General features: G+C 35.6%; 1 protein-coding gene across 1 annotated transcript; it reads right to left on the reverse strand.

The window, feature by feature from the left end:
* Nucleotides 1-340: 340 nt before the first annotated feature.
* OSTN (osteocrin) lies at nucleotides 341-26,276 on the reverse strand. Its single transcript, XM_060009957.1, has 4 exons — nucleotides 26,178-26,276; nucleotides 23,547-23,761; nucleotides 4,263-4,359; nucleotides 341-503 (listed from the first exon to the last, which is right to left on the reverse strand). Exons 1-3 carry the CDS (start codon nucleotides 26,274-26,276, stop codon nucleotides 4,275-4,277), a joined length of 399 nt encoding a protein of 132 aa, XP_059865940.1. The 3' UTR covers nucleotides 341-503; nucleotides 4,263-4,274.
* Between the last annotated feature and the right edge of the window lie 1,132 nt (nucleotides 26,277-27,408).

The raw sequence follows: 27,408 nt of genomic DNA on the forward strand, positions 1-27,408 counted from the left end.
TTTCATAATCATTACCCAAGAGCCTCACAGACAAAGGATACGAGAGAAGTAAAACTTCAAGAGAAACTATATAGCATTGTCTTTCCTTGATGAACAACTGGATTGTACCTAAATTTTACTGGATGAACAATGGTGAACAACTGGATTGTACCTAAATTTTACTGAAAGAAATCAGTCTTCAGTTACTATTCTTCAGTAATATATGTAAATGGTAAATGCACATAGAAAGCGTTTCACTGTATTCTGTTTCTTAGAAAAGTAAGGTTTGGGGCCAAGTAACCGTTCATGAGTAACTAAAATATATATTTAAAATATATCCATACATTGAAATTATCTGCACAATTTAATTGAAGTTACAACAATACTGTGATGTGATGAACTGAAGTTAAAGCTCTGGAAAGGATTACAGAAGGTTCCTTAGAAGTTTAATCATTGTGGAGTGTGAAGAACTTCACTGCAGCATCTTCCGTATTTCTGTGACATTTCACCCAAGGAAGTTGTGTCTGCAAAAATGAAAGTTGAAAATGTTAAACTAATCTGAACTCTGTAGGTAAGGGGAAACTCATCAACTTCAGTGGAGAAGAGCTAAAACTCTAATTACATGAGGTTTCATTATAGCTTTTACTTATGCACCATATTTTTATTGCAGAGACAATAATGCAAAATGATAATTTCAGATCAAAATTTATTGAAAAAGGATATTTTTAATGTAACAGCTAGGCGCTTATGCTGAAACCACACTTCCATTCTTCCAGTATCTCTATTTATTTTGAGTTTTCAGTCTTGGTTCAAAGGATGTTGCCATGACAAGTGAAAGATAAAGAAAATCTGATTACTACTTCTATTGTTATATTAACATGTTGATAATTATCGTACATCTTGCTCTTTTTAAAGGGTCCAACCATATACTGGTATTTAAACACAATATTTCTGTTATTTGCGAGTTACGTTAATTTATCTGAATGATAGTGTCAATATTGTTCTAAAATAAAAATTGTCAGTATAATACAGCAACATTTGCCTCAAATTATTAAAAGTCTTAAGGCACGTGGCAGCCGGGGTAGCACAATTAATGGTCATATTTCTATCACATTTCATCAAGTGGGCACTCTGATTTCAACGGCAGCAACCTAGAACTTGCTAATTACATCTAGAGAAGTTATGAAACTTTACCACTCTTAATTCAAGTTGCTTAGAACTGAAGCCTATTAAAAACTCAAAACTTGGGTCCAAAACATTAATGATTTGAGGAGGACATTGTGTAAAAATCAGATTATCTTCCTTTCCAAAATGCCTATCAGGGAAGAGATTAGCATTTGTTCTGGAAACTAAGTAACACACAGCAGCTGTATCTAGACTTGATTTCAAACCAAGAAAAACTTCCATGATTACTATCAGTTTCATTTTTAGTGTGAAGACTTATATTGAAACCCAGAAGGTGAAAACCCACAAATAAAATCGCTCCAAATGAGTGTATGTCAACTCCCACAGAAGTGAAACAAAGATTTTCATAAAGTCTGAGATACTGTTTCTGTTTCCTTAAGAAATGATTAATCAGTGAAGTGGGCAATAACAATTTAGCACACAGGCCTTATGGGTCATGAAGAGAATGTTGGCTTAGAAGTCCAGAGACTGGGTCCTGGATCTTTCTTTGTCCAAAAGTCTGTAAAATTTTGGGCAAATCAATTTCCTCTCAAAGCCCGTGTTCTCATTCGTTAAAAAAAAAAAAAAAAAAAAAAAAGATTTAGGTTAAATGAGACTTTATGTTCTTTTAACCTAAATGTTCAGAATATGTTCAAAAGATTTAGCTGCATGATTATGTGAACACTATTTAATGACTCAAGTTATCTATTAAATGATTCACATATTACATCTGTTTAATTCAAGGGAATATTGTGACAATAAGAAATAACATAGCAAAAATAATTTTGAAAAGTTGAATGGAAATCAGAAATATATTTTGATGGCCTTTATTATTCATAAATATAAAACATGAAATTTCACATGAGGGAGTCAAAAAATGTCTGAGAAATCTTGGTGATAGTAGCAGGAAGTAAGGAATAGAAACGATGGTTGAGCAGGTGAACACACAATGATTGAAAAAAGGAAGAGAAAATATGTGATGGTAAGTTCTTTGCTAAACATATTTTTTTGTGATATTACTCTCTTGAGGTTATAATAATAAGGACAGTGATTGTCATGATACTCTGTAAAGTCTGTTAAGTGAAGGACATAATATACTAATTTGGATTTCACTCAACAGTGATGCAGAAAACATTATGTTAATTCAACAGCCTTTTTGTAGTTTAGTAGCTCTCTGGAGTTTTCATGGTCTAAAACTTCATATAAAAATTTATAGAAAAAATGAGCTTCTTGTATGATTTTTTTTATCATAACCTGTTTTGGTTGAATTCAGAAATACTAAAATGGGTGATAATGAAGGGTTGCAAAGGTGATAGGATACATGTGGAAACCAATTGAACTTAATTATTTTAACCTCAGTGTCATAACGTTCTCAATACTTCAAGAAACTACAGGATTGTGGCCCTAATTTCAAGGAGTTACTTGATTTTTGATAGCAGTTAGTTCCTACTCAAATATAATGTGGTGATTGTTAACAGCCCCAAGAGTGACCATACTTGGTATATCTCTAGATATAAATACAGTTCAGTCTGAGTTTTGAAGATGGTGCTGCTGAAAAAGGCAGTGATGTTGGCTGTATTCAGTAAGTCCTCCCGTATTTATGGACATTCAGTAACTTCTTAACTGCATTGATCAACGACTCCACAGAGAAAAATATTTATTTTAATTAAGTCATTCTGAGAATGAGAAAGTAGAGGTAAAACATTGACTTTTCATTGTGGTTGAGAGTATTTGATGAGGAGAAAAAAATGACATGACAAATTAAAAGAGGATCAAGGCTAATGTGATGCTTTTGGGGCATCACTGGTCTGAGGATTCTTGAGAAAAGCAGAAAGCAGAGTCCTCTCTCTGTAGCCTGAAATTGTCAAAGCAGTTCTGGGTTGTCTTATCTATTTGCGAGGAAGAATGCACCCTCTGTAAGCCCTACTGGGAGAAAATACATTGCCTAGATTTTATATGCAACAAATATTCAGTGTTTAAAACATATAATATGTGTGATTAAATATATTGTTTAAAATATAAGCTTACAATTTAAGCTTTCTGGAATTGAATTATACTTGTATCAATTACTAGCTATGTAGCATTGTGGGTTAATTAATATATCTAAGCTTTCCACTTATTTGTATAATAATTATTGAGTGCTTAACACATCTCAGGCACAATTCTAAGTGCTTAATGTATATCAATTCATTTATCCTCAGGACAATGCAATGTGGTAGAAATTATTTTTGTCCTCATTTTATGAAAGAGGTTTTTAGACTTTAAGCAAGTTGCCACAGCTAACAGATAGATGACCTGGGATTTGACCCAAAAAGCCTGACCTCTCTACCTGGCACTTTTACCCCTTATACTGTACTGCTTCTCAAGATGTTGGGATAGTAACAGTACTTACTTTATGGAACATGATGAGTAAATTAAACAATGCATGTATAGCACTAGTATAGGACTCTGCACAGAGTTAATTTTCAGAACTGTAATATAAGCTGTTATCACTTGCACGTATTGTGTGTCCGATACATTCTGGGACTAGTACAAGAATCTAATTTAATGTCTACAATACCCTTATGTTATTATCTAAAGGTACAACCTGTAGAGAAATAAGGTATCTTGATAGAAATGAGATAATGAATGACAGAACCAGGATTTGGATTATATGTCCTGATTCCTTGGCTAATACCCTTTCTGGGACACCATTCTCTCTCCTATGTTCATGATGATAATTCTGGTAATGTAGTTATTAGCAACAAAATTGTGTGTGTCACTAGAATGTGTCTTCTTCATAGTAGAGGGATTGCTACACATTTATCTATATTTATGAAAGTGACTTATTGTTTATTAGAATTTTAATATTTGCATATTAATATTCAATAATTACATAGAAGTCTGTGAGAATGACTAAATCTTTTATTTTAGGGTGAAGTAGGTCTAGGAATGTTTTTTTTAATGTCATTTAAATTATTTAGCATCTATATACTAATCAAGTACAGAAATGTTTGAAAAAGTAAATTTATAAGCTAAGGAATCAAAAGGGGGATTTACAAACCAAGATGGATCAGTTAGCCCATTGTGAAATGTTAATCAAAGCCTGCAGGTATTATGTTTCTTCAAATTGTACTCACGATTGGAATCAATTAGCCTCTGGAATTTGAAAGCCGGTTTCTACCAATCCGATCCATGGGGATACCAAATCGCCTTTTTGGATGATCTACTACTTTCCTGAAACAAGCGAAAAAGAACATTTTTAAGCTAAAGTCCAAGTTATCAATCATTAGTTTTGCTCTTTTATTTCATGCAAATCTGGGGGCTTTCTTCTGGAGTTGGAATAACTGTGATAGTTCTCATTCATCAGCACCCACTATGCATTAGACACCATCTCTTATCTATTCATCTGTTGAAGTAGGTTTGACTACCTCCATTTTACATCTGAGGATACTTAGGCTTAGAGAAATTAAATAACTTATCCAAAATCAAATAGCCCAGATGAAACAATCTGCTGAGTGTTTAGTTTGGGTAAATCCCTTTCCCGTCTTCAGATCTGAGTGTATTCCTCTGTTAATTGAGGAAGATTGCACTAGGTCAGCAGTTTTCCCCAACCTCTCCCTTAGAATGGTTCTCCTGGGGAAGGAGGGAGAGGAAAGGATGCTGATGCCAAGACTGAATGTGGGGTAAGTGTGCGTCTCAGGTCTTCACTCAGATTTTACCTAGAGAAGCTTTGTATGAGATGGTCTATGTTTGTTATATGTACTCAAATATTGTTTGGGAAAAAAATACTTCATTATTAAAATAAAGTTAAAAAAATCCTACAGGAGGCCTTACAGTTTGTATGTTCTATAAATTATCTCTTTAAAAAGAAACATTTTAATTTGATTTGTTATTGCCATCACTTGGTACTATCAAGTCAAAATCCTAACAGAAGAGGTCCAAGAGCTGTGAATGCATAATATACACTGGCCTTGGAATTAAAAGACGTTTTCAGTCTTCTTAATGAAGATAGAAATAGGGAGAAGCTAAGAAGGCTATGTAAATAAGTGACTTATCTCACAGCTGAAGGGAGTTGACTTACAGGTTTGTTAGGCTTTTTATTGGCATAAGATGCACACAGAAAAGAGGATAAGTATTTTATAAGTGAACAATATGAGACATATACAGATTATAAGCACAATAAGTACCCAGATCAAGAAATAGAACATTACCGGTAATCAAATAGTTTTGGAATAGGAAAGAGTCTTAAAATTAATTCTCGCGCCAAATGTAAGAATTTCTGCTTCAATTTTTGACCAGCAATGATAAATCTCATCACTTGAAAATCTCAGTGATGAACTAATTACCTCACAAGACAACTTTGTCAATATTCAACAGCTTAAAGAGTTAAAAAAGGTTTGCTTCAGAACATTTCCAATAGCTTCTTTTGTTCTTTCTAGTTACTTGCATTATATTGTCAGTATTATACTAAATAATTTAAACACCAAAAATAAATAAAAACTACAAAAAAGTCTATGTTTTTTTCCTATTATCATTTACTATGTACCTACTCTGTATGATTCCTTCTGTGGCTGTCTTGGGATCAATAAGTCAGAAGTAGTCTTTGCTTTCAAAAACCTATAATTAAGTACAGTCAGATTGACATGGATTTTTTTTTTTATAAGTGACATTTCTTTTATTATATACTATAACTGTTTCTCATTTGTCCTTCTTTATAACACATTTTTAAGGAAGTATTATGACAACCCAACAAGGTACAATGTTAACTGGACTGGGGCTCTTATCACAGTGTTAAACTTGTTTGAATAACTCTCTCTCCTGTGTAAATTTTTATTATTTTTAATAACTCAGTACAGAACCACTGGTTTCAGAAGTGGTTTTGCAGAGTTTTCCACCTTTGCCATCCTGAGAAATTTTGGATATCAGTGATGAGCAGACTCTTCCCAGGCTGATTGAAGCACTAGAGAAACGACATTACCTTTGCTTAAGATTGTACTGTCGTTTGAAGGAATTCCCTGGCAGTCCGTGGTTAGGACTCTGTGCTCTCACTGCCGAGGGCCCGGGTTCGATCCCTTGTCCAGGAACTAAGATCCCACAACCTCTTATGCTGGATGAGGATTAAATGAATCCTTGCAGAGTGTGGCTCAGGGCTAGGTCACAGTAGGTGCTCAAATGTCTCTGCTACCATAACGCTGCAGGTTTCTCATTTTCTCCTATATTCACTTAGTATTTTATCTGAGAAACTGCGCTAAGCACTGGGACCTCCAGGTTAAAACCTATTTCCTGCTCTTCAGCATGTCACTGCCTGCTTAAATAGTGTCACACGGGCTACAGCAGATGGGAGTGATGCCTATTTATCTAGGTAACTTTTTTCTAAAAATATTTTTACTGTTCACAAGCCCTGAGTTTTTACCCAAACCAAGGGAACAGGCATCTGCAAACGCCTAGCAACTTTTCGAACCCACAAACGAGGCAGTTACATAACAAGGATTTAATATTATACGAATAGTAGAGGACAAAGTTCTCTCATTTTTCTTGATGCCAAGTTTTTGCCTTAACTACCAGGTCTTATCAATGTTCCTCATGTCATTATTAGGTAAATAATTCATTTAAAAAGCTCTGAAAAGTATAGAGAACAATGGAAACATGAGGGACTTTTATTACTGTATCTTACACATAAAAAATTTATAAATATTGTTTAATTCTAATTAAAACAATTAATTTGAAGATAGTTAATATTTATTTAATGTGTTCAATATGCCAGGTACTGTGCTTAGTGCTGTGTATACAAGGATGTTAAAAATAGGAAGTGAACCTCATGGGGAGCTTACCCTCCAATGATATTGGTAGGAATAGACACATGTTATTATTATTCTTTTTTTTTTTTAAATCTAATTCAGCCTTCTTTTCTGCTGATTCACATCTATCTTCCTTCTCGGGTTGGCCCTTCGTTTTGCTAGTCAATATAGATAGCATTGTATGTATGATCTTACAGGACTGTCTTTTAGACAACAGTATGACCAATACGGGAAAATCTGGAAAAAAAAAAAAAAAAAACTTAGTGGGCTTCCTTGATGGCGCAGTGGTTGAGAGTCCGCCTGCCGATGCAGGGGACACGGGTTCATGCCCCGGTCCAGGAAGATCCCACATGCCGCGGAGCGGCTGGGCCCGTGAGCCATGGCCGCTGAGCCTGCGCGTCCGGAGCCTGAGCTCCGCAACGGGAAAGGCCACAACAGTGAGAGGCCCGCATACTGCAAAAAACCAAAACCAAAAACAAACAAAAAAAATACTTAGTGCTTATTCTTCACCTAGCCATACCTCTGCCTCCGTTCTTCAAGTTTCTGAAAATCACACCCTCCTAAGTGGTGCCTATTGTTTTCACTTCTGGATTTCATGATAATAAACTGACTACATATTTTTCAACTTGACATTCAATTGGGAAACATATTGGGCTATAAAATTAGCATAGAGTGAATGGTCAAGAGTCATAGGAAACTTTGCATATCAGTTGTGCTTTAAGTCTTCTGATGTAATTATAAATAATGACTGTTGGGAAAAAAAGAAAAATGTCTTCATGATATTTTAAAATAATTTTTATTCACATAAGTAGATTTACAGACTCCTCACTTAAGCAGTTATTTTCCTTGTGGTCAAAATAATGGTCACTCCTCCTCTGCCACCATAAAGGATGTCCTTGTCATAATCTATAGAATCTGTAAATCATTTACCTTACATAGCAAAAGGGACTGTGCAGATGGGATTAATAAAAACCTTGAGATGAGAAGATTATCCTAGATTATCTGGGTGGGCTCAGTGTAGTCAGAGGAGTCCTAAAAGTGGAAGATGACTGAAGAAAAGTGGGTCAGAGAGCTGCAATCAGAGAAGGACCTAACCCACCATTGCTAGTCTGGAAGATGGAGGAGAAAGTCACAAATCAAGCAACGCTGTGGCCTCTAGACATTCTTAAAAGAAAATGAGGACCTACATCCTACAATCAAAAGGAACCGAATTTTGCCAACATCTAAAATGAGCAGGAAATGAATTCTTCCCTAGAGCCTCCAAGGAGCACAGCCTGCTAATCTCTTGACTTCCTCTGTATCCTGCTGATAGACTAGGTGAAAGGGAAATCCCACAGCAGCTTACAGAAGGAATTTTAGGAGCCACTCACTAGCTAGCCATCAATCATATCAAAGTTGTCTGCAACAGGGGCCCCCAACCCCCAGGCCATGGACCGGTATCCGTCCATTCGGGACTTGCTAGGAACTGGGCCGCATGGCAGGAGGTGAGTGGAGGGCCAGCTAGCGAAGGCTCATCTGCCGCTCTCCATTGCTTGCATTACTGCCTGAACCATCTCCACTGTGGGACAATTGTCTTCCATGAAACTGGTCCCTGGTGCCAAAAATGTTGGGGACCGCTGGTCTAGAATGGTATTTGGTGACTGGTGAGGATATCCTGGACTTCTGACCTATACAATTGTAAGATAATATAATTTGTGTTGGTTTAAGTCCAGGAGTTTGTGGTAATTTATTACCATAGAAATTAAAAAAAAAAAACTGAATACATTTGTCTGTATGATTTAGGGCTGATGTCTGAGTATAAATGGTTAATACATAAAAACATTAAACTGTTGTGATTTTTATTCCTTGAGCCCTTAAATTCCTTCATGGACCACTCCCCGTTATAACTCCAGGGAAGGGGTAAGGTAGAAGCCATCCCGGGATGGAGGAAAATGCTCAGGGAAAGTCCCAGACAAGCAGAAGAAGTGAGAAACCAGCCCCTTCCAGGTGTTCAAAGGACTGATAAAAAGAGGAAGAAAATGGCACCTGGGGAAAGAGTAGTGCCTCACATGTGAACTGACCTCCCAAAGCTTCTGCAGAATGGATAGTGTCACAAAAAATAATCCTTTTACTTTCTTAAAGAGAAGTATGATGGTTTCATGCATCATTATAAATTAGAACAGAACATTTATTGGTCCATACTACCAATGTATATTTTCAAAAGTCAAGGTAAAATAAATGAAAATAACATTTTTTTCTTTCTTTACTATGGTTAATCTACTTTTCCTGGTCAAGTAAACTAGAGGGAGTTGTGGCATGGTAAAAAGCAAAAATAAACTCTTTTTCTCCTTCCTTCTTCCCTACTCTTTCCTTCCCTTCTTTCACCCAGATTTGATCCAAAAAGTATTAGCAACCAGGGGATGTTGACTTGGATTCTATTTATTACTTCTACTTACCGAAAAACAACAATACCTTAATAAGTTAAATAATTTCTACACAGTTTCTATCTATTCAGAAGTGAAATGGTAAACTAGTATTTCTCTTACATTTTTGCTGATATGAAATATATATATAACCATACTACAATCTACAACACATACACTGACAGTAATACACAGTGTATAAAACATAAATGTTAACATAGAAAGATATTTTTAAGACCAAAAGGGAAAACCGTACTTTTTGACTATCTAGTCCCTCTTGTGACAAAATAACAGTATGACATGGCTTATATTATATATCCATTTAAAACAATCCACCTTTTCCATTCTAAAATATTCTGAAAGTAGTTTAAGGATACAGAATAACTATTAAAATAATATAAGAAGGATGGATTATTTTAAATATAATTTTAAACTTCAGACTAAAATACAGACTTCCTGAGCCAAATAGGATTTTCTTTAAAATTTATATTCTTTGGGCTTCCCTGGTGGTGCAGTGGTTGAGAGTCCGCCTGCCGATGCAGGGGACATGGGTTCGTGCCCTGGTCCGGGAAGATCCCACATGCCGCAGAGCGGCTGGGCCCGTGAGCCATGGCCACTGAGCCTGCGTGTCCAGAGCCTGTGCTCCGCAATGGGAGAGGCCACAACAGTGAGAAGCCCGCGTACCGCCAAAAAAAAAAAAAATTTATATTCTTTGATAATTCAATTTCTAAAGATGTTCACCATTCTAAAACAACTGTTAGAAAACTTATATTTAAACTTTTTATTTAGAATCACTTCATACATACCAAAGAGTCTATAAATTCACCTATGTTCACTTTAAAAAAATAAAATAAACATCCCTATTGGTAGCACAAAGTTAAGAAATAAAATATTACCAGTACTTTAGAAGTCCTCAGTTTTCTTCCTCCCAAGTTGAATCCCTCCCATGACTTCGTCACAGAGGTAATCTGTAGGATGAATTTTGATCTAATATCTCCCTTCATTTTCTTTATAATCTATATGTTTTGTTCAAAAGTCTCTTGGTTAGTTTAGATGGCTCTAGAATTTTATTTGAAAGAAATGCGCGAATACTTCTTGACTTCTTTCAGCAAATATTGTGTTTTGAGATTTGTCCATGTTGTCATGTGTAGATGTAGTTCTTTCACGTTCAGTGTTGTATGGTATTTCATTGTATGAATAATGAATATACAACAGCTTATTAATACATTTTACCATGGATGGGAATTTGAGGTATTTTTTTTTGTTATTGTTATGTACTGTTCAGCTAGAAATTTTCTTACACATGTTTGTAATGCACATTTAAGGATTTCTCTACAATATATTTTTAGAAGTAGAATTGCTAGTTATGCCTATACTTAATTTTATTACATAGTTCCAGACTGTTTTCCAAAGTTGTTGTACCAATTTACACACCCAAGAGCAGTGTATGACAGTTCCTATTGTTTCAAATCTATGCCAACCCTCCCATTGTGGACTTTTAATTTTGCCAATCTAGTGCATTTGTTGTTGTATCTCATTGTGTTCTTAGTTTGCTTTCCGTGAATACTAATGAAGTTGCTCACCTTTCCCTTTGCTTATTGGCCACTTGGATTTCTTCTTTTGGAAGTACCTAAGTCTGCTGCCTGTTTTTCTATTGGTTTGTTTTTCTTTTCAATATTGATTTGTAGGAGAATTTCTTATACTCTGAATATTAGACCTTGTCAGTTATGAGCAAATATCCTTTCCCATTTGTAGTTAATCTTCTTTATTGTGTCTTTTATGAAAATCTTTAATTTTGTTTTGAAATTTATCAATAGTTTTACATTTTGTTCATTAAATCACCTCTAATGTTACAAAAATATTATCCTATGTTGTCCTAAAACCTCTTGCAGTTTTGCTTTTCACATTTATATTTTTAAACCTTTTAAAATTATTTGTTATTTATGGAGTGACATAGGGGTCATATTTCTCCTTTTTTTTCTGTATTCACACCTAAGTATTCATAAATTTTAGATTCACCTTGTCAAGTTTCATGGGAAATCCTTTTGCAGTTTTACCTGGAATTGTATTGAATCTAAGGTATAAATCAAGTTGGAGAAAATTGAAATCTTCATAATATTAAAACTTACTATCCAAGATCAGTTATTTAGTTTATCTTTAATGCCTTTTCATATATTTTTATAATGTTCTCCATAAAGACCTTCAATAATTTATTGGATTTGTTGTTGCTTATCATTTAAGAATATATGTTGTAGGATTTTTTAATAGGAGTCCCTTATTTGGTTAAAAAAGGTCCCTTCTGTTATTAGTCCACTGGTGATTTAGATCATGAATAGATGTTTAATTTTATTGAATGCTATTTCTGCATCTTTTGAGATGATATGGTTTTACTTCTTCAATTTATTAGTTCTATTATTTGACTTTCTAAAGCAAATCAACATTGTACTGTATTTTTGTGATAAACCCAACATGATATTGGTGTATTATCTTTTTGATATATTTTTGGAATTGTTTTGTTGATTTTTTTGTTAGGAATTCTTATCTATAATTATTAATGAAGTTGTCCTGTAATTTTCTTTTCTTGTTCTCTCCACCCATGGTTTTGGTGTCCAGATAATGCTATTCTCATGAAATGAGTTGAGAACTGTAGCTTCTTTTTTAGTTAACCTTTTGTTACTTATTTAATTATGTCATGGTCTGAGAATATGTTCTGTATGATAACCAAGCCTTTAAAAATTTTAAGGCTTATTTTGTGAACAGATACTTCATTAATTTTTTTTTTTTTTTTTTTGCGGTACGCGGCCTCTCACTGCTGTGGCCTCTCCCATTGCGGCCTCTCGCGTTGCGGAGCACAGGCTCCGGACCCGCAGGCTCAGCGGCCATGGCTCACGGGCCTAGCTGCTCTGCAGCATGTGGGATCTTCCCAGACCGGGGCACGAACCCGTGTCACCTGCATCGGCAGGCGGACCCTCAACCACTGCGTCACCAGGGAAGCCCCTTCGTTAATTTTAATAGTCGTTTCATGTGAACTTAAACATTTTTTCCCCCAATTGTAGGATACACAACAATTTTTATTGATCCAGCTTACTGTTTTGGAATCAGAGTGTGGAGGGTATTCCCTAAAAACAATAGTCTGATTTGCTGTTACATCTTAAAGGGACAATAAAATGCTTGGCCCCTTTCAAGAAGGGCATGCAGCTCTACCAACATTGAGTAACAGCAAAAAGGGAAAGTATAGTAATGGCTAATAGAGAATGTTCATTTAAATAGTTCAGTAATTTAGATGAGTAAAACACAGAATTAAATAAATATACTTTAAAGCTTAGGTGAGTATAGTAGCCAGGCTCCAAGATAAACCCCAAAAATTCTACTATAATGCAGTCTGCTTCCACATTGAACAGGGCTGACCTTTGTAACAAATAGCATATTGTGGAAATGACTTCTAAAGCTAAGTAATGAAAAATATTGCAGCTTCTGCCTTGCTTTGTTGGATCACCCCCTCTAGGGGAAGTCAGTTGCCATTTCCTAAGTTCATCTCACAGCCCTATAGAGAGGTTTACATGGCAATGAACTAAGGCCTTCTGCCAACAGCTAGTGAGGGACTGAGACTTCCTGTCATCAGCCTTACGAGTGGGCCGTTTTGGAAATGGATATCCCCAGACCCCATGTAGCCTTCAGATGACTGCAGCCCTGGCCAACTTCTTCACTGTAACCTTGGGAGAGACCCTGAACCAGAATCACCCAGGTAAATTTTCCTAGATTTTTGATGCACAGAAACTGAGTGAGAACATAAATGTTTATTATTGTCTTAAGCTGCTACGTTTTGGGTAACTTGTTTGCATAGCAATAGAGATCTAATATGGTAAGATTCAAACTGCTTTGGGATTCCGCAAGAGAAGAGATCACAGCCAAGTTTGGAGGTTCCAGGAAGAACTTATGGGGCATACGAAAACAATAAAACAAATGGTGACCCCTGAGTCCTGCAATGTTGGTTACCACAATTTAAAATTACAGAATTAATAACTGACTATAGGAAGTTAGATATAAATATATGAGCTTGGAAAAACTAATGTATGAGACAGAGTAAAATGAAGGAGACTCAGCAAGGCCCTGTAAATAATGAAAAGAGAAATCATTGAAGTCCACAGTCATGTTTAAATTTAAAAGAGACAATTAGGCTTTCAAATTCAAATTCCAGAATGTTCTGATGAAGGACCACATTAAGTCTGAGTGATGATGTAGTTTTTAGGGGCCAGTACATAATACTTTTTTTCCTGAGTCCACCTTCAGAAACAATACAGAAATAAGATACGAAAGATCAATGTGGAGAAATCAAAATGTCATTTTGATCAAGCTGAATGTAGAATAAGACTTTAATTTGCATTTAAATGACTTTCTTACATCTCCTCTGAGGATTAGACAGATTTACACAGTCATAATTATCAAATGAAAACAGAAAGAAAAGGGATGAGCTGAACATGCTCAACTACTCCTCGCAAACTGACCTATCAAGTACGTGATTACTTCTCCTTTGAGAGGGAGTGCATAAAGTGGTGGGGCTTGGGGCCAGTCTTTCCTTAACTGGAGTTTCTCTACGTGGAAACACGAGGCTGAGAAATATGACTAAGTAAATGGGATATGTTTAGAATGATGAAAGAAACTGCTACTTCATTAGCACACAGTTGACTTATGACTTTTGGAGTTCTGTCTCAAAAGTGGTAATTCAATGTTAAATAGATTCTATTAAACTTATGATGATGGTGCTGACTAGGCATAATGTCAGCTTCTGAAGTATTATCCCAAGGAAAGGGCCATATGAACAAGCATTCAGAAACAAACCAGGAACACTGGAATCAAAACATGAGATTTAAAGGGTTCACTGTAAAGTAACCCAGGCATGCTTGATTTGGAAACTACTGTAGAGCCGTAGGATTGAGCAGAAAGGATTTTCATTTGCTTGTCTCATGAGCCTCTTTGAGGGTCTGATGACACTCAAAACTTCTATCCAGCAAATGAATTTACACAAAAATGTCTTCTAGAATTTTCTTTTTGGGGGAGTAGGTAATGTACATTTCAAAGCCCATATATGGAATCAAGTATTATCCCTTTTAGGAGAAAGTTTTAAACCTTCATATATGAGTTAGGGTAGAGAGAAAAGGTAAAGGAACTTTACCATGGAGTTGAGCTGGGGTATAAGAGGCAAGCAGTAAAGAACAGTTATTGGGAAAAATGACCCAAGGTCAATGCTCAAGGGCATTTCCTATAGTACAGACAGGCTTTTAAATATGAGGAAGGAAACATGGAAATAGGGCACCACATTCTGAATCCTTTCTCTGTGTTCTTCACTATGAAATGGAGCCCATTTTGAACTACCTCCTTTGGGTATTAACAATTAAGTGCTGGAAAAAAGTAGCAAAAATCATGAGATACCTAGGTTGGCCTCAGCCTGCAACCTTGCTTCACAATGAAGTAGAAAGGTGAAATGTTAGGATTTTCACCTTTAATCTCTGGCATGGTCATCAAGAAGTGCAATCATATCTGACAAATTGAAGTTGGAATTGCTATTCTCAACTTTACTCTGAACCTTATGTCTGGCTTTGGATAGACACACATATACCGTTGGTACAGTTTTTCAAAATGATTTATTTAATGCATGCATTCTAAGTGAATCTCACTTTTCCTGGCCTTGGACAAGTGCCTTATTCACATATAACTTTAATTTCTTTATCATAAGCAGCTTATTTCAGTGGAAAGTCATTGAACTTGGAGTTCAACAACTTGATGTTCTAGCTACATTATGCCAAGGAAATCATTTTATATCTGTGAAAATATACTAATAAAATGGGACTAATATCTTCTTAGGGTGTTAGGAATAAAAAAAAAAACCCAGTGTATCAGAATGTTAAAATGGGATTCTTTCTATCTCAGTTTTGGCTGTGGCCTAGAAAAGTTGAAGAGGAAAAAAAAAACAAAAAAAAAAACAGTGGTATTTTCTCTTGCATTCCAAAGTAAGGTGCTAGAGTTATGCACTATTTGTAAAGGAGGTTGTTACAAACTAATTTTCTCAACCTTCATCCAAGAAAAAGATTGATACCGAATAGGTAAAGAAGGAGAATTTCTCTGGAGCAAGTTTTTGGAGAACAGTAACATTTCCCTCTTCTTTCATATAGAGAAAGGGCTTCAAGAAAATCTTGACATATACCCATTGAAGCAGGGTAGACCTCACAGAACAGACTATGAAATCTAAAGGGCAGGATGCTGTAAGAATTGGCTCGATGCCAGAGTGAAGAAATGGTTATATAAGCGACAGCTTTACTTTCAGTGACCAGAGTCAAGGATGTGGGTTTTCTGTGGAACAGATGTAGAGCGGGCGTGTGGGTAGAGTTGGCCTAGGCTAATGATAAAAGGAAACTTCCCCGAAGGGCTTTTGGTCAGGGGTTATGGGTGAGGCACCAGGATGCTGCTGGTGGTGTCAAATGAAGAAACTGAGCGGGTAGGATAAAGGTGAGGAGTAAAACTGACCTGCTGAAAGAGAAGCGCTGCTGGAGGCAAGGTATTTACGTCAATGTTCCCTACGGGGGTTATGCAGTGACCCCATAAAACGGCCCATGGTGAGGAATCATCTTTGAGCATTTACTGAGGCCAGAGAGCACAAAAGTCAAGTCATGATAGCATCAGTCAAGTAAGACTTTTCTTTACTTCTCTGCACCCACATCCCCAGTACTGGAGGAGACATAAAGCAGCCCAGTGTGGTAGAGGAAGGGGTGAGGACAAACTGACCACACACCTCTTCCCAGTGCAGCTTTCCAGCTTGAAAAGGAGAAACATTATTAATATTCATAGTTTGAGCTAAAACATATTATTTTTATTATTTTAATTACTGAAATATGATTGTTTTTCTAATAAAAGCGATGAGACAAATTTTTATTATTTCAGTGTGACCTGTGGAGTCATAGTACCTGCCTGTGTTTTTACGCAAGAGATAGGAAACAACTCCTACTGAATGGGTTTGAATGCATGTGGGTGAGGGATAAAGTTGCTTTTCTAATTATGTTCTATGGAGTTTTCTCTTTCAATTAAGTGGTTATAATAACAATGTTAGAGAGCAAAGTGTTTATTGACCTGAATCTATAGAATGTATATAACTGTGCTGGGCGTCTTCCATCTGTTCTCCAGATACACTCTCTGACTTTTCTCACCCTACTTTCAGTCCAGGAAACTAACCTCTCTGGATCCCGGAAAAGTGCCTGTGCTCCCTGGCTTTGGTTTGGGACAGGCCTAATGGGCAGCCTTGGCAGGAGAGAGTGGAAGGAGAGAGGAAGTGAAGTCAGGATAATTTTCCCCTCGCTGCCTCCTTGCAAGATCATTTCCTCCTAACTGAAGGTCACGGCTTCTCCCAAGGCATCTGACTCTTCAGACCAGGGTCCTGGGCTGTTGTGCCATCCATTATGATTTGCTTCTACCCAGCCTTTTGTAAATAGTCTTCCTGTGTCTAAATCCTTCTCAAATTTTCCTATTTCAAATGTTTCCTGTTTCCTGCCTGTTTCCTGCAGGAACCCCGACTGACACAATGATACTACTTGCTTTGCTGACCTCAAAATATTAATGGGAGAATTAAAACAATAATAGTTGTGAAAATGATTATCCTAATTAAATTCAGATATAAAGTATTATTATTTTTGTTAATATTTTGGAAGGCATTTTTAGGGTTGTGTGAAGAAGTGAGAGAAACCACCCTTTAGAAAAATTCCAATACCTTCTAATATTGAAGTGTCATTCAAATAGTAGATACGATTTTGCTAGGGATATGGTCATAGCTGCTTCCTTTTATTTTTCATAAGCTGAATGACCATTAACTTCAGGCTTTAAACAAGTGAACCGAATGAAGGAATATTTTGAACTTCAAAGCATAGTTGAGATAACCCTGCCCTGAGAATTAAAGTAACTTGCACATCCAATTGAAAATGAAGCTAGTGTCATATTCAGGTGAAAAAAATGTTAAATATGGTATAAAATAGGAAACAACAGATGGTTCTTTGCTTCATTTTATGATGATCTGACATGGACTTTGCCCTGGTATTTTTTATGTTTGTTTGTTTTCTTTTTTCTTTCTCCCTAGCTGTTCATTCATTCTTCACATTTCCATCTCTTATGGACCTTTTCAAAAGCAGAGTTTAAAATTTTTCTTTTCTGAATATTTTATAGTAATAGAAAATAAAATAATGCATTTCATATGCGTGAGACAGAGTTTTAAAATCCGGAGTCATGTAATTCAAGGATCCATAAACATGGATGGGAAATGTTACACCTTTAGTCTCATTATCCTCTAATTGAAATATAGCATTTGTTTCACTTACGAATGTAGAGAACAAATCACAAGGGTGTTAGTAGTAAGTAAACCCTTGTCACAGTAGAAATCACAGATACATTTGGATCACATTTTTGTCATTACAGATACTTTGAAATTGTTTTTATGTTCAGCACTACTTGAATTTATTGTTATTTAGACATGTCTTTTAGATCTTATTTTATGCATTAATAAAGAAGCATATATGTTGTCATATTACAAATTCATTTTAAGTATTATGATAATTCTGTTTCTATATATTAGTAACCTTTGAACTCATGACATTTGTCCATTTAAAAACAATATTCTGAGAAGGGGTCCACAGTGGCCCACGACACAGAAAGAGCTTATGAATTCCTAGATTTAGTTATGGGTGAAATCTTTGGGCTACAGTATGGAAAATGGATCTCAGACCTATAACCTTCTCTCGGTGAGTATGAGAAAATAGAAAATGCACGCCCTGAGAAGGAGAAAAATTGATGGCATATACATGAACATCACAAGTGTTTGTAAGCAACAAAGAAATTGTTTTGTATACGTTCATGCATAGTAAGGTAACAAGATAATCCTGGCCTTGTGAATAATTCAAAAGCAAGTAAAGAAGTAGTAAAGCTATCTGGACTAAAGGACCAAAGGTCTTATCTCATATAATGTAATCAAAGAACAGCAAATAACATTATGTACAGCTCTCCCAAGCAAAATTACTATAATTTTTAGAAATCTTTTAATAAAATAGTTGCAAAACTCTAAACTGTATATTCTTGCTACTAAATGTAGGAAAACATTCATTTTAGTCCTGTGACTTTATCATATACATTTAAATGATTCTCAAATATCTTTGCAACAGATGATAGAAAAATTTAACATTTAATGTTTTTTGAGTTAGCATTATACTTCGAAAGAAATCTAAAATTATTTTTCAATTAAAACTCAAGAATGTGTATAGAAATATATTATGCAATATCTATTACTTATCTCCCATTGTTTTCCAAATCTCTAATAGACAAATTTAATGTTTGCTTTAAAACCAAGAACAGGAATTCCTGAATAAAAAATGAATCCTGAAGGAAAATCTCACAAGAAGTGTCCTTGGAATCTAATTCGAAGGGGTAAAACATCCACTATCAAAAATAAAAGTATAAAAGACATAAATTATATGTAAAAAAGAAAACTATTAATTTGTATATGTCATTCTAAATAAATGCTAAATAAAACAATCCGGATATAGGAGGTCACCTTTGTTGTTAAGCCATAGAGTACAAAGGAGCAGAGTCTCTGTATTCTAACTATAGTCAGGAAACAAAATATAGAGTCTTGATTAGGGGAAATCCTCAATTTTTCAAGCTCATGCGTAAACTTCTGTGCAAATGCATTAGCTGTCCTTAACACTTCCAACCTTCTGGAAGTAGCTGGAGGTGAAGGGAAAGGTAGAGAAAAAGGCAAAAGAAAATTGACCAGTTTTGACCTCTGAAGATCATTAATTACTAATATCTTTTCTTTATACAACACTCAATGGGACCATCACAATCTGGTTCCAGAGACACTGACTAAGATTATAGAGGTTTTGTACTGCACAGTCCGGAGGGTAACAATATGAATGATTGCTGAATACAGCATCCCTGTTTGGTCCTAACTCTCCTTCTCAATTTTATTTTTAACCCTGCTTCTTAGGTTGTAGGTTGATACTGAACCTACACCATGCTATTTAGTCACCCCAAGAACATGTCCTGAATATTCATGCTTTTAAGCCATCTCTTACCTGACTTCCTTTTAACAGAATAATTTTTCTTAATCCAATTAACCTTTCAAAAATAGTAGTAGTTATTTGGGTCAAAATTTGCTGTTATTACAGAATTCAGCAAATCATCTTTTTTCACCATTTTTGGAAAATTATTGAAAAAATACCCATAATTTCTTTAAATAGTGATTCTCTTCTACTTATCACCATTAAACTCTAATTAGATTAAATTGTATGTTATAATTTCTCTTTGTGTTCTGCATACCTTTGTGATATATTCTGAGTCATTTTCTTAGCGTTATCATTTGGTGAATGTATTTACTCTTCTGCCAGGTCTAATCTCTTGTTTATCTTATTGTTTCATTTCATTTCTTTAATTTGTTATGAAACATTTCAAACACAGGTGAAAATAGACTAGTATAATAGACTCCCATGTATGCATCATTCTAAGTCAACAATTACTGATTATGGTAGGTCTTGTTTCATTTATTCCATTCCCACTCCTGTATTACTTTGAAGCAAATCCCAGACAAATACTTACAACTAAATATTTAAATAACAATAAATCTAATTTTTAATGTAACCACAGTACCATTTTCATATTTAAAAGAGACAGTAGGACTTCCCTGGTGGCGCAGTGGTTAAGAATCCACCTGCCAATGCAGGGGACACGGGTTCGAGCCCTGGTGGGGGAAGATCTCACATGCCGCGGAGCAACTAAGCCCGTGCGCCACAACTACTGAGCCTGCGCTCTAGAGCCTGAAAGCCACAACTACTGAGCCCACGTGCTGCAACCACTGAAGTCCACGTGCCTAGGGCCCAAGCTCCGCAACAAGAGAAGCCACCGCAATGAGAAGCCCGAGTACCGCAACGAGAGCAGCCCCCGCTCGCCGCAACTAGAGAAAGCCGCGCGCAGCAACAAACACCCAACACAGCCAAAAAAAGTAAAATAAAATAAAAAAGAGACAATAATTACTTAAAATCATTAAGTAGCCACAGTGCACATTCACAATTGTCTCTTACACATGTTAATTTTTAAACAGACAATTGCTTGAATTAGAACCCCCCAAAATTGTGAGTAGTTAATAAGTCCCTTAAATCTACTTTGATCTTTTGGATCCCTTCCCTCCTCCACCTCTTGTTTTTCTTCAAATCTTTGTAAATTATTTATTGAAGAAACTAGGTTATTTATTCTGCTGTCTTCTACAGTCTGAATTGCTGTTTGCTTCCCTATAATGTTTCTGAAGTCATTTCTTTGTCTTCTATATTTCCTGGAAATTGGCAGGTAGAACTAGAGGCAAGAAATTTTTTTCTTTCCAATTCTGTTACATAGGTAGTGTTGAGTTCTTCCACCAGGGAGCATATAATGACTCACTGTTTTTCCTTTTGTGATGCTAGCAGAAACTGACAATCACTGCCTAGAGCCATCATTTCATTAGGTTTTGCAAAATAGAGACATTCTAATACTACCACTCCTTCTTCATTTATTAGCTGGGATAATTCTATAAAGGAGAATTTCTACATCTACTAATTCTATTGTTTCTTCATTGCTTTAGCTGTACAATTTCTATAAAGAGAAAATTCCACGTTTTCCTTCTTCTCCATGTCTGCAAGCAGCTATTTGTTGTAATATCCTTTTATGCTCAGTTAATAGCCGTGAAGCAATCAAAAACTCATTCTAAATTTCATATGCTCCCCCTACTGTCCCTGAATTGCTTGATACTTTGCTGTTTCTATATTGTCAGACTGCATAACTATAACACATGGCACTCTTTTTTTTTTTGTAACCATCATCACACTTTAAGTCTAAAGTTATGTTCACACCAATTCTTATGATGTTACCTCTCCAGTCATTTTGATTGTTTGAAGAATTTCATCCAGTAGCTTCCTCGAGAAGTACTCATGAGAAGAATATTCCCTAATTTTTTACACACTTATAATAGTTTATTTTTAGCCTTTATATGTGAAAATCTGTTCAAATGAATATGTGCTTGCCAATTTCCTTTTCTTACAAGCCAAGCTATGTTAGATAGATTATATCTCCTAATATAGTATCTCTTTATGACACTTCCTAAAGAAATTGTTATGATGGAATCTCAATGTAGATTATATATAAGATTTATGTAATAAATATTTGGTGTATATGCTATGTATGCTATCATAAATTCATATATAAATATTTACATAAATGTTTACATGTTGACTTTCAAACTATTTTGTAGACTGTACGGCAAGATCCAGGAATCTAAGAAATACTATTTATTAGAAGGCACAATATTTTCTCCACTTAACCTTTGGCTTTCTATAACCTTCTTTAAAAATTGCCTCTCTTCTTGCTTTGTGTTATAATTTGTTATAAATATTTCTATGTTTCTTACTGGTATGTGATCTCTTTGAGGGACAAAGACTGTATTTTCCTTCTTTTTTCCACCGTAGCCCAACACAGTGCCTAGAACATAAGTGGAACTAACTTACATTTGTTTAATTAGAATACGATCTGAATTTCAAAACACATGTGTGGTATTTTTTTCAAGTACATGTTGGATAAATTATAGTCCCAAAGTGATGATTTTATTTACTTGTGTAACTCTGAGAATCTTTCAGAAGTCTAGCAAATTGCATCCTGTATTGATGAGAATCATTGAGCAAAAGCAAAGTCACGGACCAGGAACAAATGTGATGTGTCCTAGAACTCCAAGTAACTAAGTGAAACTGGACTAAAGGATGTGGAAATGAGTGCAGGAAGAAAAGAGGTGCCAGATTATGAAAATTTTCATAGAATTTCCTTAAGGAGTTTGTTTTTATCTTGTAAGCAATGGGAACTTTTCATGGAAAGATTTTTTTGCGGTACGCGGGCCTCTCACTGCTGGTGGCTTCTTCCGTTGTGGAGCACAGGCTCTGGACGCGCAGGCTCGGCGGCCATGGCTCACGGGCCCAGCGCTCCGCGGCATGTGGGATCTTCCCGGAACCCGTGTCCCCTGCATCAGCAGGCGGACTCTCAACCACTGCACCACCAGGGAAGCCCTCAGGAAAAGATTTTTGTGTTAGATGATCCCCCTGGTAGCAGAGTAAAGGATGCATTCACCAATAAAGGGGTGAGGATGGTGGTGGAAGTGGAGATGGGGAAAGACTGGAGATGGGGAAAGACTGGAGAAAGAAAACATGTCAAAAAGATGATTTAGGCCAGAATTAGGAAAGCCTTAATGTAAAAGGATATTCTGGAGATATTAAACATATAAAACAAGTAGGATTTAGAGAATTTAGTGAATAATGGAACGTTTCATTTAAGCAAATGGAATCCTGGTGAGCAAAAGGGATCCTAGTAAATTCCCCAAATTCCAGACTTTGGGGAATTGGGTGATCTTTTGTGTCACTGCTGCTGTGAAATGTACTGCATGAGGAACAGATACTGAGGGGGTAGAAAATGAATTAAGTTTGGAATGACTGCTTTAAAGTACTGACACTTATTCAATGATTAAAGAGAGATTTAATTATTCTAATTCTGTTATAATAGTTAACAGTTTACAAAGTACTCATTTGATTTTTATAGAGGTAAGTAATTATCCCCATTTTCCAGATAAATAAGCTGAAGATCACAGAGAATAAGATTCTTATACAAGTCGCATGGCTAGAAATGCTTAGAAATTTGATTTAAACATATGTGTCCTGACTCCAGGTCCTGAGAGCTCTTCACTGCCTTCTTGGTATAGGAAAGGGGACTTATTCACATCATTTGGAATGCTGTGTAACAAGGGTAAAAATAAAATGGTATTGTGGTTACCTTTATTAACTAGAAAATGCAACTGACCAGAACATTTATCTCATAGGACACACGTTTCCCCTTGCTTCCCAAATGCTGTTATGTCTTGTAAGAACTACTTTATATTTACATGCAACAGAATCTTCTTCAGAAAACATTTTGACAAAAATATTTGTGCATACCATAGCAGTTATTTTGCTCCCTAAACGTTATTTCTAAGATGATGCCATTAAACTCAGAAATTAGCTAAGACACTTTTAAATCTGTTTACCTACAAGGTTTTCATTGTATTTTTTTAATGTGGACTTCTCTGTTTCTGAACCCAGAGTGGAAGAATTAGAAAATGAAAATGTTCCTTCTCTAAGAGTTCACTTACCTCTGTTTACCTTTATGATCTACAGAGCCAGCTGAGAGTCTGTCCAGGGGAGAACCAAAACCAGAGAAGCTTCTTTTCTTCTTTGTTTCAATCACATCATTCTCCAGAGACACAAGTTCATCAAGAAGTAAGAGTTTTGCTGCCAGATCTGTGGCTGATTTCTCTTCCTTGACTGTGGGTGGTGACTGAACATCTAAGACTCTAGAATCAAAGGCCTATAGGGCAGGAAAGGTGATTCCATTCATTGACGAGAAGAAAATACATACAATCATCTGCATTTGGCTTTTGCTATTTTTAGCTGACATGTCTGTCATGAACCTTGATTTCTCATGAGTTATGATCCAGAGAGAAAGACTTTTGGGGACAAAAACACATAGAGATGAGGTTTATCCAAAAGGAATGAAAGGGAAACTAAACACACACACACACATACACATACACAGAAAGAAAAAGAAAGGGTAAACTCCTCTAAAGGAGGCCTGCCTCTAAAATTTAGTATAACTGATTATTCTTTCAGATTCTTTCCCAGTAACAACTGCATCCTTCCTTATTACTCCAAAAGCACTTTATCTATACTTCTTTCATCACTGCCATCATTACATTTTCCCTTGTATTAGATTAGCTACAATATATTTGTATTGCCTATTAGATTGTGAGTAACTTGAGGGCAAAGACTATGTCTAATTAGTCTTTTATCTGCTCTATTCAATGCCTATCTCAGTATTTTGCTCATAGTTAGTACTCAGTAAATTTCTGCTGAATATTTATTGAATGAATTCCGAAAAAATCTAAACCTCATGTTATTTTCTTTTCACCACTCATTCATTCCTTACTGATTCAAACCACTAAACATCCACTGTGCAAGTCCTGCGTTAGACCCAAGAGATACAAAAATGAGTAAAATCCAGTCTGTGCCCTGAAGGAGCTTACCATCTCCACCCATGTGATTTACTAACACATATTAATGAGTGTCTACGATGAGTCAGAGCTATCCCAAGGACTTTATTGTCCCATGTCAGATTTCTTGTTTATTTGTTTGTTTACACATATTGCCACTTGGCATGTCATCCAAACCATAGAAGTGTAAGCTTCCGGTTTGTGAAGTCTGTCTTCCTTTCTCAGGCGCAGTCACAGCATTTCAGAAAATGCTCCTGCTAGCAATCTGGAGTCATTTTGTTGTAAAGGGGATGCTACTTCTTTCCCAAGAGCCTGAGACTATTCCCCTGTGGGAAGAAGGGTTAATAACTACAGGGGTCTCTTCCCTTTCTTCCTTTAGTCACATTCTTGCCAGACTCTTGGTCTGGGAAAGACTCTTTTTCTTCACTTCCTGTCTTTATTTTTGAGTTACTGCTCTTATTCTCTTTCTATTCCCTTCATTTTTTTCTCAATAAAATGAAACAGTAGTACTTTCCAAGCCTTTTCATCATTGACTCACACAATTCTCTTTTGCAATACTTAGAGTCTACCTCAAAGCTCTGAGACCTAAAGTCATTGAGCTCCTTCTTTCCTAAACCAGTGAAATCTGCTCTAAGTCTGGCCAGTTCTTTCTGGAAAACCCCTCTTGCCCTGCGCTTTCTGATTCCCCTGAGGAGAGATTTATATCAGGTCCTCTTCACTGCTTAGTGCACATTCTCAATCAGCATATAATTTATTTATCTCCTCTCTCTCTCTCTCTTTTTTCTATTCTGTCCTGAATACTGCCATGAAGTTAATTATCCCCAAACACTACTTTCATCATATAAAAACATTAAAAATCTCTATAGCTCTTTGTAACTCATAGTTCAAAGTCCACAACTTTAAAGAAAACCTCAACTTCTGTTACTTCCCTACATAAGCCTGGCAGCATAGAAACTAAAGAGGGGAAGGATGTTATAATCATGAGAAAGAAACTCTTAAGATCAGGAGGCAAACCTCCAAAGGGCAAATTTAGGAGATCTTTTATTATCTCTCAGAGCTTCTTCCAAAAACTATGTGTTCATTCTTTCGACTGATGTATATACAAAGTAGATTTTTGTTTCTTTTTAAAGATATTCTTAATCATCAGGAAAAATTCACAAAACTTGTATAAAACTTGTCCTTCAGTAAAACACATTTCAGATTCTCACTTTATGTTATTTAAGAAGCACAAAGAATGTATGTTTCTATTAAGATCAAATGAGCCAAATTAACTTTTCTCTGTGTGGCGATGTCCTCACATTTCTTTTCCTTTATAGTTTAGTCTTGGCAGCAAGAAAACATCTGTAGAGTGATAAAATTTTGGCCCAACTACTCAAATCTTGACATGTAAATGACTTCAAATTTCACATAAAATCACTTTATCTTCATGTAATTGATTCAATTATAAATATGGCTGAAATTATAATGAATTTTCTCCTATAGTTTTTGGTCTATGGAATACAAATCTTTGTTGTTACTTACAGCTTTTTTTTTTTTTTTTTTTTTTTTAACATTTAGATACCTGGTTTTCTCTGAATCCACGGTGAGGACAAGGTATAGAAAGAAATGCCTATTTACTTGATTTTTGTGTTATCAAACCTTCTCCCTACTTGTCAGCAACACCTGCTTCTGACATTAGTAAAAATGGCTTATGTTCATAAAAGAAGTATGGTCCCTTAAGCTAGTTTCCATTACCTCTGCTGTGACATCCACTGAGAGCACTTTTCCTGAGCTCCAGACCACCAACGTCACAGCCAGGATAAAATGTGCACTTGCCAATCTCCAGTCCAGCATCTAAGGATCATACACATCATGGTTAACATTGATTAGTCTGGCAAGATAGAAAACAAAAATGTCTATAAAGTTTGTTATAGGCAGGTAATAAACCAAATTATTCAGCTTCTCTATGTTGGAGTGCACCTCTGCAAAACTTATATAATACTTAATAGAAGCTGTAGATCTCCCAGAATGAATTCTATCAAGGCTTCATTTCCATGGAAACCTAGACTGGGGTTGTAGAGGTATAATCATAATTTAATACTAAGCCAAGTCTGAAAAATCTAGTTTGTGTAACTTTATTCTTTGACTCTCTAATCCACAGACTACAACCTCATGTACCTAAGGGGAAATATATTAAATTGACTAGGTATGAGAGACTAAGGCCTGGTGGGATTTGTGGTGAGCAAGAGAGAATGTGCTGTGTCTAAAAGTAATTCAATTCAAAATTTCAGAAACACCACAGTTCCAATAGGAGACTATCTTTATGTCCTGTGATATGTAAGGATTTCTAGAGCAAGATTCAAAAGGTAGATCTCATGGAAAAAATTAACGAATTACACTATATCAAAATTGAAAAATTCTACATGATAAATACAATAAACAAATTACAATAAAAACCAAATTAAAAATGGAATATATTTTCAACAGATATAAAAAAGAAAGTTTAGCATTTGGAACATTTAAATAACTCTGATAAATAAAATTTTAAAAACAGACTCACAAGTAAAACTGGGCCAAAGTTTATAAGGAGACATGTATCTGAAAGTTCATAACTTCATTTTATATAGTAGTAAAAAAATGAATCAACTCAAGTACTCTACTCAAGAGGAAATGGATTGATCAAATGAGGTAAATTCATACTATGGACTTTACTCAAGTAAATTAAATATGGGTGTTATCTACTGTTCAAAACAAATGACCTGAATGTTATGTGTAATTATATGCAAGGATTTAAAAAAACAGATTTGAGGGGAGATTAGAAGTTCTAGAACAATACATATGCCAAGCTACCATTTACCTAAATTGGAAATACGTAAAGCAATTTCATCTATTTTGAAATCTGTACATATAATTAAAATATAAACCAATGGAACTTGATTCATGACTATGATTACTTCTGGGGAGGGTGGGGAGTATATGAGATTAT

Source organism: Delphinus delphis, chromosome 4 (genome assembly GCF_949987515.2).
Source record: "Delphinus delphis chromosome 4, mDelDel1.2, whole genome shotgun sequence".
NCBI classification, from domain to species: Eukaryota; Metazoa; Chordata; class Mammalia; order Artiodactyla; family Delphinidae; genus Delphinus; species Delphinus delphis.

Bases quoted from the DNA above. Each gene is read 5' to 3' on its own strand.
- OSTN (XM_060009957.1), bottom strand. From the start codon at position 26,276: ATGCTGGACTGGAGATTGGCAAGTGCACATTTTATCCTGGCTGTGACG. The intron at 23,762-26,177 runs GTAATGGAAACT...CCTGCCCTATAG, and splicing joins CAGTGGATGTCACAGCAGAG to GCCTTTGATTCTAGAGTCTT. The intron at 4,360-23,546 runs GTAAGTGAACTC...CGCTTGTTTCAG, and splicing joins GATCATAAAGGTAAACAGAG to GAAAGTAGTAGATCATCCAA.